General features: G+C 39.2%; 1 protein-coding gene across 10 annotated transcripts in view; it reads right to left on the reverse strand.

Annotated features, from left to right (window-relative positions):
- The window catches only part of LOC127572484 (multiple PDZ domain protein), a 295,812-nt gene that overhangs the window by 66,355 nt on the left and 209,385 nt on the right, over positions 1 to 20,072 (reverse strand). For 9 of the 10 annotated variants that reach the window (XM_052019821.1, XM_052019820.1, XM_052019825.1 and 6 more), the window contains 5 exons: positions 15,021 to 15,219; positions 12,254 to 12,295; positions 4,441 to 4,545; positions 2,433 to 2,519; positions 444 to 621 (listed from right to left, as the gene is read on the reverse strand). In XM_052019821.1, the coding sequence (XP_051875781.1) occupies positions 444 to 621; positions 2,433 to 2,519; positions 4,441 to 4,545; positions 12,254 to 12,295; positions 15,021 to 15,219 (611 nt within the window). The remainder of the gene's footprint in view (positions 1 to 443; positions 622 to 2,432; positions 2,520 to 4,440; positions 4,546 to 12,253; positions 12,296 to 15,020; positions 15,220 to 20,072) is intronic. The other variant, XM_052019823.1, reaches the window with a different exon arrangement.

The following is a 20,072-nucleotide window of genomic DNA, read 5'->3' on the forward strand; positions in this document are numbered from 1 at the left end:
ATTGGTCTGGAGAATTCTGAATCTGCCTTGGTTAACTTAGACAGAAAGAAGTGAGAAGTTTTCACATTCAATACTAATCAAAATAATCAGCAATACGAAGTCCAGTTCATTGAATTCACAATTTTTTGGCGTGCACCTCACAGTATAGTCACTTTTCAGTTACTAATTACTTTCCCCATCCAGAACACTCACAGATTTTAGGCTTTTATATTTTTTTGGTAGAACTTTCTGAATATTGGAATCAATGCATTTCATTATTTCCATTGACATTTATCTTCTAAAATCTTGGGGTCATATATTAGTCTTAATTCTCAGCTAGTGTACCCGATAGATCTCCATTACATGTACTTAAATTTCAACAATACTGGAATACATTTTGAAACAGCAAATTATATGAATATAATGGAGGCATATATTTTAATTCATGGATACAAAACGCATACCTCGACAATCCTGTCTCCAGTTTTTAATGTTCCATTTCTTCCAGCTGGGCTGTCCTCCAGAATATGTTTAATAAATATTCCTCTCATGACCTCTCCGTTACTCAGTCGACTACCCATTCCTCTTCCACCAACAATGCTAATTCCCAAGGATTTTCCTGGCTCACGCCACAGCTCCACACTAAAGTTCAGAATGAAATAAGTATTTCCTTGAGCTTATTCAAAGCAGGACAAGAATTTCCATACGATAAGAAAACAGTGCAGACATTAGAAAGCTAAATTAAATCTAAATCTGAACAATGCATGGTTATCAAAGCAAGATAGAAAGAACAGAATGTGTAAGGTCCAGAAAGTAAAGATCTTTTATATTGCTTTTGGAGGCGAATAGGGAGAAGTTGCAAGTGGGGTTGTAATAAGCAATTTGTGCTCATGCCATGATTTTGCCCAAGTTGCAATGCATATCAATACTGAAATCTCCCTGTCTGAACATTTTCCATTGGAATACTGTCATCTAAATACTGGTAAAACCAGACTTCCTGCTTTATCTATTGGAATATTAGGTTTGGCTCATTTATGGAAATAGCAATAATCAAAAATGCAAATACTTTCAGGGAGTTTGAAAAGGGATCCAGTGGGACTGCAAATAAAGGTTGATTGATAAAACCATAAGCAAGCATTTGGAGGCCCTCAAAGAGCAAACAAACGCACTTGACCATTTCCAACAATGGATAAAGAAAAACCCAAAATTTCTGCTGTGCTACAGGTACTATAGATTAAAATGAAATGGTAAATGCTAATGATCGATGCCAAGCTCCTAGTAGAGCTGAAGACAAAGCCGTATGCAGCAAGTACAGAGGAGAACTGAAAAAAAAAGACTTAAATTGGACGATTATAAAATAATCTAAATTTTTGACAAGCATATAATGGTAAAAGGGTAGTGAAAGGCTGGGAGTGAAGTAGTGAATTGAAATATTAGATGAATAGTTTAGACCTGATTTTACAAAACTAGAACGTTGTTGCCAATGTCATGATAAGAAAAGATGCAGTGGAGAAATTGACAGCATGAGAACAGATGAAGTGGAGGTATTTATATTATTGGTAGCACTCAAAATAGAAATGTCAATTGGTCCAGATTGAAGGGATACTAGATTTCTGAGAGATTGTGGAAACTCTATTTAAACCTCTTTAGATAGGGGTAATGATACCACAGAATTAGAAACCCTGCATCCCTGAATAAGGCAAGATGAGTAAACACATGTCAGACAGCTTATTGTTGGGAAGAACCTATCAAAGACACTAATTCAAGATAAAGTAAGTTGTCCCTTTGAAAAACATGTTTAATAAATAATAGCCATCATGGATATGTTAATCAAATCATGCCTGACTAACTCAATTGAGTCTTTTAATGAAGTCATGGATGAAGGTATTGATTGACGTTGTAAATGTGAATGTTCCTGAGGTGTTTGTTAAAGTATAAAAGTTCTATAGCTCAGAAGGAAGTTATTTGTCTTTTCATATTGAAGACAATTTTACAGAAGCAGTTTCCAAATAAGGATTAATTTTATCTTTGGCAATGATCGCTAGTTGTCTCCTACAACTGACATTAGAAGGTTTACCTAAAGTTATCAGCTTTTCCCCTCTCCCCCTTTTTTTTTATAGAGGCAAGCATCTGTAACACTCCAACCTTCTGTCTTCCACATCAAAGGAGGACTGAAAAAATCCTCATTACAGCTTCTGCCAAAGCCAAGCTCAACAACTTCAGAAGCATCCCATCTGGATTGACGTATGTATTGGGAAGATACTGCCTCACACCATTGCTCATACCCACTGCAGTCCTTTATTTCCAATGTTGGTGGGAGAGCGAGGAGGTGGCGCAACCTTTTGCCTTGAGCTGCATCTGTCCCTGTGCAAGTGAGCCAACAGTGAAGACACTCTTTATTCCTAACATCAGAGCTATAAATATAATGCTGGATGAACAATAAATTTACGTACCGCCGAGCTTGCTTCCAGTTATTGTAAGATGAATTCTGTAACTCGCTCTCTTCTCCTTCACCTTCCTCTCTCTCAGGCAGGTCAGCACTAAAACAGAAACATTGAATTTTTATTAAACAATTTGGAAGCAGCGACAAAGTACCAGTCAAATCTTTTTTCCAATACAATAGAATTACAGCAGATACAACGGTAATGTTTATAAGGCATTTGGATCGGTACATGCAAAAGAAAGACGTAGAAGGATAGGGGCCTATTGGAATCACCATAGAAAGGCATCACGGTCAGCATGCATGAGGTGGAATAAAAGGGCCCATTTCTGAGTTGTATGCTTCTATGGTTCTATGAATGAGCTTTGCATAGAAAATGGAGACTGTTCAGTTAGCAATTTCTGAAGAAACTCATCCATATCATAGCGAGTGTAATTAGTGGAATTTGGACCACTTATGATTTCAAACATTCAGTCTTGACCACTCAGGTGGCATGACTGAACAATGACAGCTCAGCCCATGAGTAACACAAGGATGAAATTTGAGTGTCAGAATGCACAATTGGAAACTTTATACAGAAGTGACATGAAACAAAAGCAAGAAAATGAAGTTTAAAAATGTCATTCTGAAGGATCTGTCACAGTTACAGAATAGTAAAACCATTAGCAAGATAAAACAAAAAAAAGCTATCTCAAAATCTGCAACATTTCAAGGGTTATATTAAACTTCTTAGAAACATTAAAATTGAATTCTGAACCTGTTCTTTTCCTGTCATGATTTAAAGAGCAAAATTATCTTCCTCATTACTCTTCAGGTTTCATGCATTTTGCATTGACCAGTTCATGGAGCCTCCCATCTATTCCATCTAAAATACATCAAGCTTATAATTTGGCTACAACATTCTGTAATTTTCAGAAGGGTAAATGTGATGACAAGAAGACATCTGTAATGTGAACATACTCCGAGGTATACAATTCAAGACATGTTTGGAGCCAGCCACAACTTAATTGGCCAATTGTGGGAAAAATCCTCTTCAACATAGCTGAAATGTTCTAACCATACAGAACAGTGAAGCATTCAGAAGGCAGCAATAACAATTATGCTACTGAGCTGATAATGGTTTTCAAAGTAGTTACTAGTATTAGTCATCTCTTAATGAAGTATTTTCCATATTTACCAAGTTGTAACATAGATGGATTTAGTGAGAAGCAGAAAAATAGTTCCAGAAATTAACAATTTACTGCAAGATTAGATTTCTAAACTAGGAGTGTCCAATTTATTTCTGTTAAGACCATATTGCTGAAATTTTACCGTCATTAGTGCTATATTCCTCTGGAAGGTTTTTGAGCAACAGATCTGTAGCAAACAGAACATTAAGACTGGGGCTGTCACCTCAGATGGCTGAGAAGGATTCAAAAGCAAGCCTGGATGTTATTTACGAAGATTGGCAGTACAAGGACAAGATAAAGAATTTCAAAGACGTGTTGCCCCTGTGCTCCAGAGACAGTTATCCAAGGGTATGGGTTGTGTTTAGAAACTTGAGCATTTGAAGTTCAACCTCCAACCACCAACATGCTAAATGTTAGGAGCATCAGGTGCTAGGGATACCCAAGCTACCATAATTGATGGGGTGCAAATGAAGGAAAACCTATAAGATGCAGTATTTTTGTATTTGCTTGACATAATAGCAAACCTGTCCATTTATAGCCTGATGGATTATACAAATTGACAAGGGACAAGAATAACTGCATATTTCTGAACTGCAAACTGAAACAAGCTTGTACTAATAATCAATGAAGTTTCCTGTGAAAATTTATTACATTCAGAATTAACACCTGTAATGGTAAGAATATAACTCTTTCTGGGTGGCAAACTACAATTATTCATGATGTCCCATACTGTAAAACAAATATTAAAGGATGTCTATACTGACTTATCACTAGAGAACTGTGAAAAAAATATAAATTTACATAAGTTTAACAAAATCTTTGTCTAAAAGCTGATAATGAACTAGGTATTACCTGACAGGTGGAAGTGATAAACCATCAATTGCAGCAACTTCTTCAAGCTGTTGACTCATCATGGTCTTATATTTGACCAGATTTTCTGCAGGCACATATGTGACACTACAACAAATGAGATCAACAAAATGTTAAAAAATTTTTTAAAAATCATTAAGGAATCCCACGTTTTACTGCTCTAGTTTCATACAAGCATCAAGTGTTGTAAGGACAGACAGCTAAGTGCTCTTTGAATCATAATTTTCAAATCTTTTTTAGAACCCAAAACTATTTCAGATGTTCAGTTGATGCTTGTATAAAACAGTTCATTCATCGAGTTAAAATGGTTTGAAGACATTTTGAATTTACAAATTAAAAAATTGCAGCTTAGGTACCATTTAGTTTTTGAGTACAGTTTTAACAGCAACAGCATGGCTTATGAAGACAGTAAAAGCGAATATAACCATACCATATTTTAAACAGATCATTTTTAATCACAAAGGCAAGATGGTAAACTCTCATAGCCATTATCTATGCCATGTTTTTGTTTGTACCCATAAGGAATTTGCTCAAATTATAAGCATAAACCTTTTATTGAAGTTAGGTAACAAAAACACAAATATTCTTTTTATATTGTAATCCCTTTCATAATCTTTTATGCAGGATATTTCAGAAAAATACAAAATTAACTAACAATAGCCACAACTCAACTGCCTGAACCTGTCCTTTCAAAAGATCAAAACAATAGCGGTGGGCTCCAGTTCAGTGGATAAAGCACTGGCAGGCATCTCACTGGAAGTCCAAGATTGCAGGTCTTGTAAACTTGCCTGCACTTAAGCGGTAAAAATGCTGAGCCTTCCACACACAACTGCCAGCTTTACCCCACAAAATCCAGGTCAATAAAATGTTTGATCTGCTATCGGGTAAATTTTCCCATCCACACATGGGTCATGTCACCTAGGTACATTTTCTCCATCATATTCAGCTTAAAACAAAACATTAGAATTAATTTTTAAAATATATTTCTATTCACTGTTTTCAAAGCAGTCTAGGTACAAATGTAGGAAGAGAAAGTGGAACCACTTAAACCTCATGATTGCAACCATGTTAAATTAGTAATGATGAAAGCATGGTTAGTTTCAAGAATACAAAACAAAATTTGAAATTTATCCAGATACACTTCAATCATTATAGCCTTTCAAGATTAAAAAACTTTTTCTTGGTGATATACATTTGCAAATATAGAGAAAACTATGTAAATGCAATATTTAAAAACTAGATTTCACAACTAATAAGCATGCTTGCCCTTCACTTTAGAAGGAAAGATAAATGCACTGAACTTCCGACTGGAGATTTAGTAAGCCCCAGCAGTTGCAACCATTTCTGAGTTAACTCTGGCACTTCCAGTCAAAAATCACCCTTTGCCTGAGAAATTAGGTCACAATGTTCCAAGGAGCCACCACTGTTGGTTATTCCCAGAACATGCTAGATCAACACTAGTGCTACTTAAAGGAAACCCCCTGGATCAGATTCAAAACCGCAGCTGGGAACACAAGGCACCCCTTTCCCTTTTTTAAAAAATTCTACCTACATTCCTCTCAACCATTCAACCTTCAACTTACAATGCTGCAGACTCCCAATGATCTTCAGTTCTGGACTCCCACCCTTTCTTAAAGGCCTTAATCTACTGATCCACCACCAGGGTCCTGATCAAATCTCTGACCTCAGAACTGTACAGCACAGGAACAGGCCCTTCAGTCCACCATATCTGTGCCAACCATGATGCCAATTTAAACTAATCTCATTTGTCTGCACATAGTCTATATCCCTCCATCCCCTACCTGTTTATGTCCCTGTCTAAATGCCTCTTAAATACTGCTATTGTATCTGCTTCCAACATCTCCCCGGCACTGCATTCCAAGCACCTACCACTGTGCAAAAACAAAACCTGCCTTGCAAATCTTTTACTCTTTCCCCCCTCACTTTAAATCTATCTCCACCAGTATTTCACTGTACCTCAAGGTATTTCAAGTTTTTCACTGTACCTCAGTACAAGTGACAATAATAAACCAATACCAATTTAATATTTCCACCCTGGAAAAAAGATTCTGACTAACTACCTATCTATGCTTCTCATAATTTTATAAAGTTTTGTCAGATTATCCCTCAACCTCCAACACTCCAGAGAAAACAGCCTACATTTATCCAACCTCTCCTAATAGCTAATACTCTAATCCAGGCAATATCCTAGCAAATCTCTTTTGCACCCTCTCCAAAGCCTTCACAAGGCATATGGCATGCTTGCCTTCATTGGACAGGGCACTGACTATAAGAGTAAGTCATGATACACATACATATACATACACAGTGGCATGCTAAAGTTTGGGCACCCCTGGTCAAAATTTCTGTTACTGTGAATAGCTAAGGAAGTTAAAAGATGACCTGATTTCCAAACGGCATGAAGTTAAAGATGACACATTTCTTTAATATTTTAAGCAAGATTACTTTTTTATTTCCATCTTTTACAGTTTCAAAATAACAAAGAAGGAAAAGGGCCCGAGGCAAAAGTTTGGGCACCCTGCATGGTCAGTACTTAGTAACACCCCCTTTGGCAAGTATCACAGCTTGTAAACATTTTCTACAGCCAGCTAAGAGTCTTTCAATTCTTGTTTGGGGGATCTTCGCCCATTCTTCCTTGCAAAAGGCTTCTAATTCTGTGAGATTTTGGGGCGTTTTGCATGCACTGCTCTTTTGAGGTCTATCCACAGATTTTCGATGATGTTTAGGTTGGGGGGACTGTGAGGGCCATGGCAAAACCTTCAGCTTGTGCCTCTTGAGGTAGTCCATTGTGAATTTTGAAGTGTGTTTACAATTGTTTTCCTGTTGTAGAAGCCATCCTCTTTTCATCCTCAGTTTTTTTTATAGACTGTGTGATGTTTGGTTCCAGAATTTGCTGGTATTTAATTGAATTCATTCTTGCCTCTACCAGTGAAATGTTCCCCATGCCACTGGCTGCAACACAAGCCCAAAGCATGATCGATCCACCCCCGTGCTTAACAGTTGGAGAGGTGTTCTTTTCATGAAATTCTGCACCCTTTTTTCTCCAAACATACCTTTGCCCATTGCAGCCAAAAAGTTCTATTTTAACTTCATCAGTCCACAGGACTTGTTTCCAAAATGCATCAGGCTTGTTTAAATGTTCCTTTGCAAACTTCTGATGCTGAATTTTGTGGTGAGGATGCAGGGAAGGTTTTCTTCTGATGAGTCTTCCATGAAGGTCTTCTTCTGATGACTTCCATGAAGGTCATACTTGTGCAGGTGTCACTGCACTGTAGAACAGTCCACCACCTGAGTCTGCTAAATCTTCCTGAAGGTCTTTTGCAGTCAAACGGGGGTTTTAATTTGCCTTTCTAGCAATCCTACGAGCAGTTCTCTCAGAAAGTTTTCTTGGTCTTCCAGACCTCAACTTGACCTCCACCTTTCCTGTTAACTGCCATTTCTTAATTACATTACGAACTGACGAAAGGGCTACCTGAAAACGCTTTGCTATCTTCTTATAGCCTTCTCCTGCTTTGTGGGCATCATTTATTTTAATTTTCAGAGTGCTACGCAGCTGCTTAGAGGAGCCCATGGCTGCTGATTGTTGGGACAAGGTTTGAGGAGTCAGGGTATTTAATAAAGCCTTGAAATTTGCATCACTTGGCCTTTCCTAACGATGATTGTGAACAAGCCATAGCCCTAACAAGCTCATGAAGGTCTGAAACCTTGGTAAAAGTTACCTGAGAGATCAAATCTCTTGGGGTGCCCAAACTTTTGCATTGTGCTCCTTTCCTTTTTTCACTCTAAAATTGTACAAAACAAAAATAATACACTAATCTTGCGTAAAATGTTGAAAAGAATGCTTCATCTTTAACTTGATGACTTTTGGAGGTCAGTTCATCTTCTACTCACTTAACTATTCACAGTAACAGAAATTTTGACCAGGGGTGCTCAAACTTTTGCACGCCACTGTATATATAAAACTTTGGTTAGGCCAGACTTGGAGTATCATGTGCATTTCTGGTCACCTTATTACAGGAAGGAGGTGGAGATTTTGGAAAGGGTGCAGAAGAGGTTTACCAGGATGCTGCCTGGATTAGAGGGTATGGGCTATAAGGAGAGGTTGGATAGATTTAAGTTTTTTTTTCTCTGGAGCCTCAGAGGCTAAGGGGAGATCTGATAGTTTATAAAGTGAGAGGCATAGATTGGGTAGACAGTCAGAATCTTTTTCCCAGGATAGAAATGTTAAGTACTAGAGGACATGCATTTAAGATGAGAAGGGGAAAGTTCAAAGCAGATGTGCATGGCACATTTTTCTTTACACAGAGGGTGGTAGGTGCCTAGGACCGGCTGCCAGGGTAGTGGTGGAGGCAGATAGTGATGTTTAAGAGGCTTCCAGATAGACACATGAACATGCAGGGAATGGAGAGATATGGATCATGTGCAGGCAGAAGATTTAGTTTAATTTGGCATAGCCTTCAGCGCAGACATTGTGGGCAGAAGGGCCCGTTCCTGTGCTGTTCTATGCATGTTCATCCTTTCCGTAATGCAGCAACCAGAACTGCACACACTGCTCCAAATGTTGTCTAACTAAAGTTTTATACAATTGCAACATGATTTCCCAACTTCTATACTAAATGCACAGACTGATAAAGCTTTCTTTACCATTCTATCTACTTGCATTGCCACTTCTGGGGATCTATGGATTTGCATCCCAAGATCCCTCTGTACATCAATGGTCTGAAATCAAAGTATATAGTAAATTCCACACTGTATCTTTAGCAGGGAAGTCCATAGTTCTACTAACTCACCCTTTCCCTGCAGCCTTGCAAAATTTTTCTTTGCCATAACTTTTTAACCAATTTCTCTTCTTGAAGGCCACAATAAAACCTCATGCTTCCACATTAGCAGGCAATGTGTTCCAGACTCCAGCCCCACGATGGGTTAAGAAAAACGAATTGCTTCAGGTCACTCTTTATTCTATTTACTAGGTCATGACCTCGCCATCAAAGGCATCAGCCTCCCACAGCCAACTTTGTCCAGAACCCTCATCATTTTATTTCTATCATATCACTCTTTAATATTCTCTCAAGAAAACAGCACCAACCTCTCTAATGTTGCAACTGTTGTCCTTCATTCCAGGAATTACCTTCATAAATCTTTTCTGAACCGTTTCTAATGCCTTCATGTCATTAGAATACAGTGACTAGAAATGAACACAATATACTGTTGACTATTGAAGCTGGATCAGCATTTTACAAATATTCAGCATAACTTCCTTGCTTTTATCCCCTATTAACAAATTTCTCAGCCTGCCTTGCAACTTTCAATGATTTGTGCACACACATCCCAGGTCTCTCTGCTCCTGCACCCCTTTCAGAACAGAATCATTTACTCTATATTGCCTTTTTTCATTCATCCTCATATTTCTCGGCATTAAATACCTTCTACTGTCCATCTGCCTTTTTCAACAACCTGTTTATAACCTATAATAAATTTCACGTGTCCACTGGCATAGGAGGTAATGCTGCTGCTCATGGCTTCAGTAATCCCAGTTCAATCATGACTGATTTGGTGCGTGGAATGTGCACTTCCTCCCTGTGACCACATGGGCACCCCTGGGTACTCCCGTTTCCTCCCACATTCCAAAGACATACCAGTTGACCAGTTAATTGGCCACTGTAAATACCCCTAGTGTTAGGGTGGAGCTGATGGGCATCTGCAAGGGAATAGATTACAGGGAAATAAATCCAGGGAATGATATTGATGGGATTGCCAGCATGGACTTGACGAGCCGAATGGTGACCTTCTAGGTTGTAAAAGAATATGAGGCATGATGATTGCAAGTAGTTACTCAGGAACCAAAGAAATAATGGTGCTTTATGAAGAATTATGGAGATCTTTTGCTTTTATGTTACATTTCTGGGCAATATGTCCAATTTTACAAATAAATCAGGATCAACAAGCACCATCTTCACTGAAGACACAAGGGACTGCAGGTGCTGTAATCTGGAGCAACACACAAAGTACTGGAGGAACTCAGTGGGTCAAGCAGCGTCAATGGAGGGAAATGGACAGTCGACGTTTTGGGTTGAGACTCTTCATCTGGACTGAAAGAAAGAGGGGAAATAGTATAAAAAGGTGGAGGGAAAGGGTGGAGCATGAACTGGCAGATGATGTGTGGATCCAGGTGAGGGGGGTGATAGGCAGATGGGGGAAGAGCGGGAATAATGTCAGAAGCTGGGAGGTGATCGGTGGAAATGACAAAGGGCTGAAGATGATAGAATCTGATAGGAGGGGAAGGTGAAGCATGGAATAAAGGGAGGGAGTTGGGGAGGGGAAGGAAACCATCTTTACTGAGCATTCAGTTTAGGTAGTCTCATCTAAAAATTTATTTGTGCCATGTTTCTTTTTGAACAAAATGCAATAGAGTTTTGATATTTTTATGTGTGAATCACATTTTGCACAATCCCTGAATATCCTGGATAGTTATGGTCTCTGAGACCCTTTTACCATCTACCCCTCGAGCAACTTGTCATGCAATGAATTCTCAAGATTTGACAGAACTGGTTGGGCCATCATATTTTCCAACTCCAGCTGAACTGAGAACGTGGACAACTGAATGGTTCATCTGGTGACTCATGACAGCTACATTAAGTTAACCACGTTTACATGAGACTAGAGTCACATATTACTCAGACTGGTTGGACAGCATTTAGGTTTCTACAACAATCCAGCAACTTTAAGGTCATTTTTATTAACATCAGTTTTTTTTTAAATTTCTATTTTTTTTAAAAACTGAATTTAAATTCTTGAACAGTCACAATGGAAATGAATCTGGACTTGCCTTGGAACACATTACACAGTGTATTTAATTATTTGACTCCCAAAATTAATCAACATACTGAGGAAATATATTTAAAGGGTGAATATTTAAGCCCTCAAATCAGTGTTGCATGCATTCTCTTCAGTCCATTATCAGGTAGATTTTTAAGTTTTGTGCGAGAAGAGGCTTTGAGTTTACAAAGTGAATGAAGGGACGTGGTTGGACTCCATTCTGGGGACAAAATGAGTTTCTGCAACTTTATGTGGTAAGTGGAAAGCAGCTAGTAGACATAAGAGGCTTCATATTTCTAGCCTCTATAATACCTTACCTTTGTATACTTCATGACACCGGCTGCAACTTGGACAGAACACAAGAATTATTTATCTTTCGATTTATTTTTCAATCCAGACTTTTGGGGGGGGGAGGTGGACGGGGGAGAGATGCATCATAAATTTGTTTCTTGAAGAGGAGGAATTTTACAGGGAGATCAGGAATAACACCCACCATCTTCCCCCCATCCCTCCTTTCAAATTAAGGGACCCTCGGACTAACTTCCAGCCTTCCCACTATGTGTTGTGGACACACCCTCATTTGGTTTCAATTGTCGGGGTGCAAATCAAAAAGCTGATTGATCAGTGTTGAAAAATCAAAAGAAAGGGTCACCTGTGTAGAATGCCAGAAGATACATGGGCCAAGTTACAGCCAAGTGTAAGTTCTGGGGCCATGATACTTAATTGTTGCAAGCCAAATATCTGAGCTATGAAGCATTTTCAAATTTAAATCAAATGACATTATAAATATGGAATAATTTAGATGGATCTGTAAGATTGAAAGTATATGTATCTGGATAAAGCTCTCAAGTGAATGATTAAAGCATGCTGGATTTATTACAAAGATATAATTTATTGCTGTACTGACTTTCATGATCGACATGCTCACAGCAATTTCTTAAAACACTCTAATACTCACACATAAAATGAGGATTGATCATCACCAGATGCACAGGGAGATCTAGAATGTGAAAAGCATATGACGCAGCAACTTTTACACTAGTGTCACAAACCTTTTACTATTTTCATGAAAGATGCACAGATATTAAATAATGCCTGGGAATGGATTAGTGATATGTTCCTAGAAATAATGGAATTAGAGCCTACGGCAAAACAAAAATGGTTTGCTTTTATCAATTTCTTTAATAGAATCAAACAGCACGGAGGCCCCCCTTTGGTTCATCTTGTTCATGCCAACTCTCCAAAAGAACTACCCAACTAGTCCCATGATCCACCTTTTCCCCATAGCCTGACAATTTCTTTCCAATTATTTATCCCGGTCTTTCTGAGTTAGTACCAAATCTACTTTCACAACCCTTTCAGAAAATGTATTACAGATAAAACTTCACTGAGTAATAAAGTTGAGATTTTTTGTCTTTTATTTAAATGATTAGAGACCTTCAACTTTTTCAAGCAAAATCCCACTTGCAAGAAGTCTTCCTTCACATTATTCTAGAAACATAGGAAGAGGAGCAGATCATTAAGCCCTACAAGCCTGTTCCACCATTCAATACAAAAAAGACTGATCTGCATTTTAACTCTTTCTACCCATCTTGGTTCCTTAAAAGAAATAGTTACTAAAAATCATTATTCTTTTCTTACATTTCTCAAACAATCAGAAGTTTTTTTTACCTCTCCCTGTAATATTCCTCAGTGACTGAAGTGGCCATATGTAAAATTGATGAGTACACTTAACTTCCTATATTTACAGCTCTTCATTACTGGAAATGTGAGATGTAGCCTTATTTTGAAATTATGTTTTATATATATTTGTATGTACCTGTATGTTGTAACCTCAAGATAATGCAACAGTAGATAGAGTGATAACAAATAGAAAGTATTCACTGAAATTATGTAAATTATTTAGAATGTCCATTGCTACAACATTAAGTTAAAAAGGGGTGGATTAATTTCCAGCCCATTGGCTAAATTACTGTGTTTTCTTTAAACAAAGTGAAATTTATGGTGTACTTATAAGGATTGACTTTTTCATAATTCACAAGATTGATGGCAAATGTTAAAGAGATAAGAATCAAAGTTTTTCTATTGCACTGCTGGGATTATTAATCAACACTCAAACAAGTTCCACGATGAAAAGATGCAAAATCAAAATTTATTGTGTAGTAGCATTCTGAACATTCTAACTGAACAGGAGGAATTTCGGACATTCACTTTTTCAATGCTTATAGCTCCAGCTCATAAAAGTTGCTTTGATCAAGTCTAAAGTTGCTTCTTCTTTGTCGAAGTAAAATAGTTGTTGAACATGGCTATAAAGGCACAACTATTTTGCAAAATTATCCTTGGATCAGGGCTCTTAGTATTAAACAAAAGCTGTTACAGTTGATGTTTTAGTGTTTTGTTCCAGAATGTGAAAGTACTGCAAAAGTCAGACTGACCCAAAAGCAAGTAGATCATTCTAGCATGGGGCATCAGCTATAGAGACATTTACTTGGGAAAAAATTAAAAAATCCACAGAGCAGAGCCTCGAGGTAACTTGGAATGGATCAAAGGACCTGGCAAAAATCACAAAAAGGAACAAACACAAGATATAACTGTGCTAATGATTGAAGCAAAATCTGTTGTGGTTCAACATTTCAGATTTACTACCTATATCAAAGTTTCTTTGAAATAAAATTTCAGTGGACCACTGGATTTGAATAACTCCAAGTAACTTAGTCGCAAGAGTCTTGATGAGATTATTCGTTGAGTGGTAACTTTGTAAACATTGTTTGAATTTAAGCTGTGTCTTGTTGAATAATATGTGCTTGGAGCATTTATTTTCACATTTTTATATATTGATATAAAGTGTGCCAAAAGCCAATATTCTGAAGAAAATCCAGCTAACTTTCAGAACTTTTTTTAAATTAGAAAGTATTGTTTGGAATTTACTTTTCTCAAATGTCTTCCTTAAAATTGGTTTTGACATGAATTTATATTTAAAACACTGAAAAGATGGCCATATCCATTATATTGAAATTAGCAGAAACTGATCTCTATATCACAGAAAAATTCAGTCCTTCAAAAGGTATTACAATTAACTTTTTTTCACATTGAAAAAAATGTTCATTAAAACATTTTGCATCAGCATTCGTCAAGAATTAGATAAGTATCTTCAGTTCAAACTATATATAAAAAGATTAAAGTAGGGGCAAATTTATGAGAATTACATTTCTGCAAGTCCAAATTAATCAAGACTTTACATACTTCTACCTCTACAGCAAATCTATTCCTGAATTTGGACCCTGTTGTACATCAGCTTACACATTTATTTTGCTTTACAAATGGTCTCAAAAAAAGGGATTTTAATTGCCATTTTTATGCTGTATTCAGAACTAACGAAACAGTAAAACTTCTTAAATCCGTAACTGCTATTTTGAAAGACTTAAATGTCTTGGAGAAGCTCAAAGTGAGAGTGAGAAAGAGTATGGTGATAACACAGGGAAAAGGGGGAAGATTAAGAACAAACTGTGCATTTTATTTTACTTTCATATATTTAAATTGTGTACACTATAACTCACTTTCTGTGCAATTAAACAGCGCACATACTGGTTTTAACAAAAGTATCTGGCCCTAATATCTCTCTCCCCCAGAGGTAATTAACTAATATAACATTTTGCTTTATCATATCTATCCCCACTACAGCCCTTATTACTTTATGCCCAAGTAATCATGCTATTGTTACTTACATTATATCTGGTCCAATCAGAGAATGCCTTCGTAGCAATGCACGAGACTGTGCATTGGTGAGGTCTGTGGTTGGTTCCCCGTTCATTGCTAAGATGCAGTCACCTACCCCAATTCGGCCATCACGACTAATGGATCCGCCGTGAATAATATTACGCACAATCATTCCTGAGCCATCCTTACTGGAACTCACAGTCATCCCTATACAATTACCAACACATTTTGATGAGAATTCTTCACACAAATTACACAAGATAAAAATACAGAAAAAATAAAAAACATTTAACTAAACAAAACCCATTTATTCTAACACGTGTAATATATTGTTTCTTCAAAGCACTTAATTCTCTAATTAAAGGTATGAGCCACTGCAAATCAATTTAAATTCTTGGTGAATCTTGCTTGAATATTGCTGGGTTGCACTCAGAGGTTTCAATTATCTAGCCATCAAAATTCACTCCGAGGCAGGGGCTCCTGAACATTGGATCCAAAGTTGACTGACTGACAAAGGGTATTGCATTTGTCACTACGCTTTGTTGCTGGATTCCACATGGACTCCAGTTGTGAGGGGAAGATTAGGAATCAGGGTCGATCTGAACAGGCAAGAAGAGCTAGGATTCCCCAGCATTGTGCTGGAAAATTGCCTCTCCAATCCTGTGCCAGGCCATGCCTTGGGATTGGATCCCACTGATTTTACTGGGACTCTAGATCTGTGAATTAGGAAGCAAAAATGCAAGTTTTTTTTTAATAACTGTACTTAATCATGTCAAATTATACCATTATGTTTTAACATTTCTTGGTTTTAAATTATTTACTATAATTTTAATACTTTCTAAATGTCTCTATGTCAAAGAGATTTAAAGTGCATGAGAAATTTGACAAAAGGCAAACCTCTATTTCCAGCTTTGTCATCTGGAGATCTAGAGGAGCCTCTGCATCAGATCACCTGAGGTCTTGTCTTGACTGAGACCTTACTGCTCAACTCAATGGTGATGGACAGCCAGCAATGTAAGCCCTCCACATCTGAACCAGGTGATTGAGTGTGGGAGAGAAGAGACTACAGATGACAAGCTCAGGCCCGGGGTGGATCCAGTATGATCTAGCTCATTTAATCAAGAAAATATCTGACTGTTCAGATTAATCTTGACATTCTAATGTACTACTCAAAAAGCAAGGACGTCATCCAGAATCTTAGCCAGTATTCTTCCCTCAATCACCAGAGGTTAACTAGGCAATATTTTTAATGTTCTGGAGATACTGTTATACATAAAGCAGCTACCACTTTGCCTATGTATCACAGCACTTTTAAAAAGGTAACTATTTTTTTCCAAGCAATTCAAAGGTAATTTCTTGCCTATGAGGTTCCCAGCGATGTTTGTGAGATGTGATAGTGCACTGTATGAAATGCAAGCTTGCTTCTTCATTTCTTCAAATGCAAATACCCCGAAATACAGTAAAACTGTGTTAATCGGCACACATGGGACTTTGGTGGTGCTGGATAGGCAGATTTTCTGGACTATCAAATGAGTTATGAATGCTGCAACACACTCAAATTACTTTTAAGATGTTAAACTGTATAGCGTTATAATACATTTTCCAGTCAACCCAGTAAATTTCAAGACAGACCGGGAGCCTGGGCCCGGTGAGTTTACAGGAAGCACAGGGGCCTGGGCCCGGTGAGTTTACAGGAAGCACAGGGGCCTGGGCCCGGTGAGTTTACAGGAAGCACAGCGGCCTGGGCCCGGTGAGTTTACAGGAAGCACAGCGGCCTGGGCCCGGTGAGTTTACAGGAAGCACAGCGGCCTGGGCCCGGTGAGTTTACAGGAAGCACAGCGGCCTGGGCCCGGTGAGTTTACAGGAAGCACAGCGGCCTGGGCCCGGTGAGTTTACAGGAAGCACAGCGGCCTGGGCCCGGTGAGTTTACAGGAAGCACAGGGGCCTGGGCCCGGTGAGTTTACAGGAAGCACAGGGGCCTGGGCCCGGTGAGTTTACAGGAAGCACAGGGGCCTGGGCCCGGTGAGTTTACAGGAAGCACAGCGGCCTGGGCCCGGTGAGTTTACAGGAAGCACAGCGGCCTGGGCCCGGTGAGTTTACAGGAAGCACAGGAGCCTGGGCCCGGTGAGTTTACAGGAAGCACAGGGGCCTGGGCCCGGTGAGTTTACAGGAAGCACAGGGGCCTGGGCCCGGTGAGTTTACTGAAAGCACAGGGGCCTGGGCCCGGTGAGTTTACAGGAAGCACAGGGGCCTGGGCCCGGTGAGTTTACAGGAAGCACAGGGGCCTGGGCCCGGTGAGTTTACAGGAAGCACAGGGGCCTGGGCCCGGTGAGTTTACAGGAAGCACAGGGGCCTGGGCCCGGTGAGTTTACAGGAAGCACAGGGGCCTGGGCCCGGTGAGTTTACAGGAAGCACAGGGGCCTGGGCCCGGTGAGTTTACAGGAAGCACAGGGGCCTGGGCCCGGTGAGTTTACAGGAAGCACAGGGGCCTGGGCCCGGTGAGTTTACAGGAAGCACAGGGGCCTGGGCCCGGTGAGTTTACAGGAAGCACAGGGGCCTGGGCCCGGTGAGTTTACAGGAAGCACAGGGGCCTGGGCCCGGTGAGTTTACAGGAAGCACAGGGGCCTGGGCCCGGTGAGTTTACAGGAAGCACAGGGGCCTGGGCCCGGTGAGTTTACAGGAAGCACAGGGGCCTGGGCCCGGTGAGTTTACAGGAGGCACAGCGGCCTAGGCCCGGTGAGTTTACAGGAAATGCAGAAGCAGGGCCCCCATGTGTAAGAAGCAGCGTGGGAACCAGATGCCGGTTCATCAGGATTTCTGAACAAACAGGATAGTGGATTACCTGAGTTTCACTGTACTGGGTTGCACTATCCCCACTAATATCATTCTAACATATGAAATGTTGCCAAAATCCAAAAATTGACATTGGGCCTGGCATAAATTGCAGTTTGAGGAAGAGATTTGAACATCTCTCGTTGGGAAGGAATACATTCCAGAAAGAGTTGGCTCTAATTTTTAAGAACATATGAAATAGAAGCAGGAGTAAGCAATCACAGCCTTCAAACTTGCTTCACTATCCAAGGTCACAGCTTATTCTACACCTGATCTACTTTCCTGCCCAATTATCATCTAGCTCGACTTAAGTTTCACTCCATATGTACCTTTAACAAACAGAGTTACTGAGCATCTCCATTGCCTTAAAGTAGAGAATTCCAAAGAACTAATCCTCCCACTAAAAAATTTCTCTTCTTTAGTTCTAATCAGCTGACTCCTCATCCCCTAGTTTCAGACTATCCAGAGTGGAACTGGTATTAGCTTTGTTTATGCCATGAAGGATCTCATAGGTTTCCAAGACTGCTCTCTTCTGGATTTCTAGAGTGTAGGCCAAGCTTCCTCAATTACTCTTCACAGGACAAGCTACTCATCTCAAAGATGACTCGTGAATTTACAATGCAATGAATGTGAGGCTAATATTCTTTTCTCAGTTAAGAACTCCATGGTACTCAGTACCACAAATGAGGTCTCTCAATTTTAGCACAACTTCCTTACTTGTTTACTATAACCCCTCACTTATGTCTCCAACTCTTTTGCAATAAAAATCACCATATTCTTTACCTTCCAAATTGCTTGCAGTAACTACTTGTTTACTTCCTGCATTTCATGAACCAGCACAGCCAGATCCTTATGTCCACAAACTTTATGCTTTTCAGTTTAGTTTTATGCTGTTCCTTACATTTTTTTTGGCAAATGATTCTTGTCCCATGGGGAATTGTGCTGGCTCTGTAGATACTAATGCCCAAACTCCTCCCACTGCCCTTCTGAGATTCTGATTGTAGGAAAAACTTGGCTAATTTACCCTGACCAGCCAGCCATTCATCACAAACGTCAATCTTATCCATATCTAGAATTATAATTGCCGTATCTCCTTTTTAAGCAATAGCTCGATCTTAATCATATTATGATGGCTATCAGATAAATGGTCATGCACTGTTATGTTAATTCACATTATTCAATATAACATCTAATATGAACTACTTTTGTTGGTTTTCAGACACGTGCTGCAGAAAACAATGCAACGCCCACTCCAGAATTTTACACATGAGCCAGGGTTCTTAAACTAATCTATGTGAAAGCTAAACTTCTCATCGAAACCACCTTACTTTTGGTATGTAAGTGTCTAATTTATGCTACCTCACAAAAAACTGCACAAATTCCTGAAGCTATCTGATGCTGAAAAAGACAATTAACTACCAAACCTAATGTTATAATCAAGAGAGAGAACTCTCTCCACTGCTGCTTCTCATTTTATTCTCTTTTACCAGAGACATCTTGAAGGGCAATTCTTGTCCTCTACCATTCTCCCGACCTTCCAAGAACCCAATATAAGCTGCCAAGGGCTAAGAGTCTTAGTAATTGTAAACTGTAGTGCCTAAAAGACAATATTTTTGTTGTTTTTCATTCTCCATTCCTTCATTTGTTCTAAAACCATTACAAATGCCATCTTTACCCCTGCCCCATCATCCCTTTCACCTAAGTACCCAGTCTCATTTACCAGTTTAAAGTCTGTGTGACCACCCTAACTATTTATTTTGTTATGGCTTTGATATATCCCAGTTCAGATGGGATCTGATCTATTAATACATTTCCATCCTGCACAATCTCAGTGCCACATGAAATGAAACTCCTTCAGCTTGTTGTGCTCCTCCCCTATCTTTTGTTGCTCAATCAAGTTTACACATGGCTCATGCAATTAAACCAGAGATTATATCCCAAAGTCTCGCCTTTCAAGTTAACTCCTGGCATCTGGTATTTCCAAACAGGATTCTCACTTTTATCTTTTTGGCCTCAATATGGGTTGCAGCATTGGATCTCCCTCCTCCCTCTCCTGTCCCTTCATACCAAATCACGAGGTTCCTCATTCTGGCACAAAGTTGGCAACAAATCATACGAGATTTTTAATCCTGCTGTCTATGAATACAATAGCCTTCTTTTCTTCCTACTTCGTGACATTCTCCTGCTCAAAGGTCTGATGGTCAGCATTCTAACAGTCTTTATTAGTT

The sequence above is a fragment of the Pristis pectinata genome, chromosome 7 (assembly GCF_009764475.1).
Source record: "Pristis pectinata isolate sPriPec2 chromosome 7, sPriPec2.1.pri, whole genome shotgun sequence".
In the NCBI taxonomy this organism is placed as follows: domain Eukaryota; kingdom Metazoa; phylum Chordata; class Chondrichthyes; order Rhinopristiformes; family Pristidae; genus Pristis; species Pristis pectinata.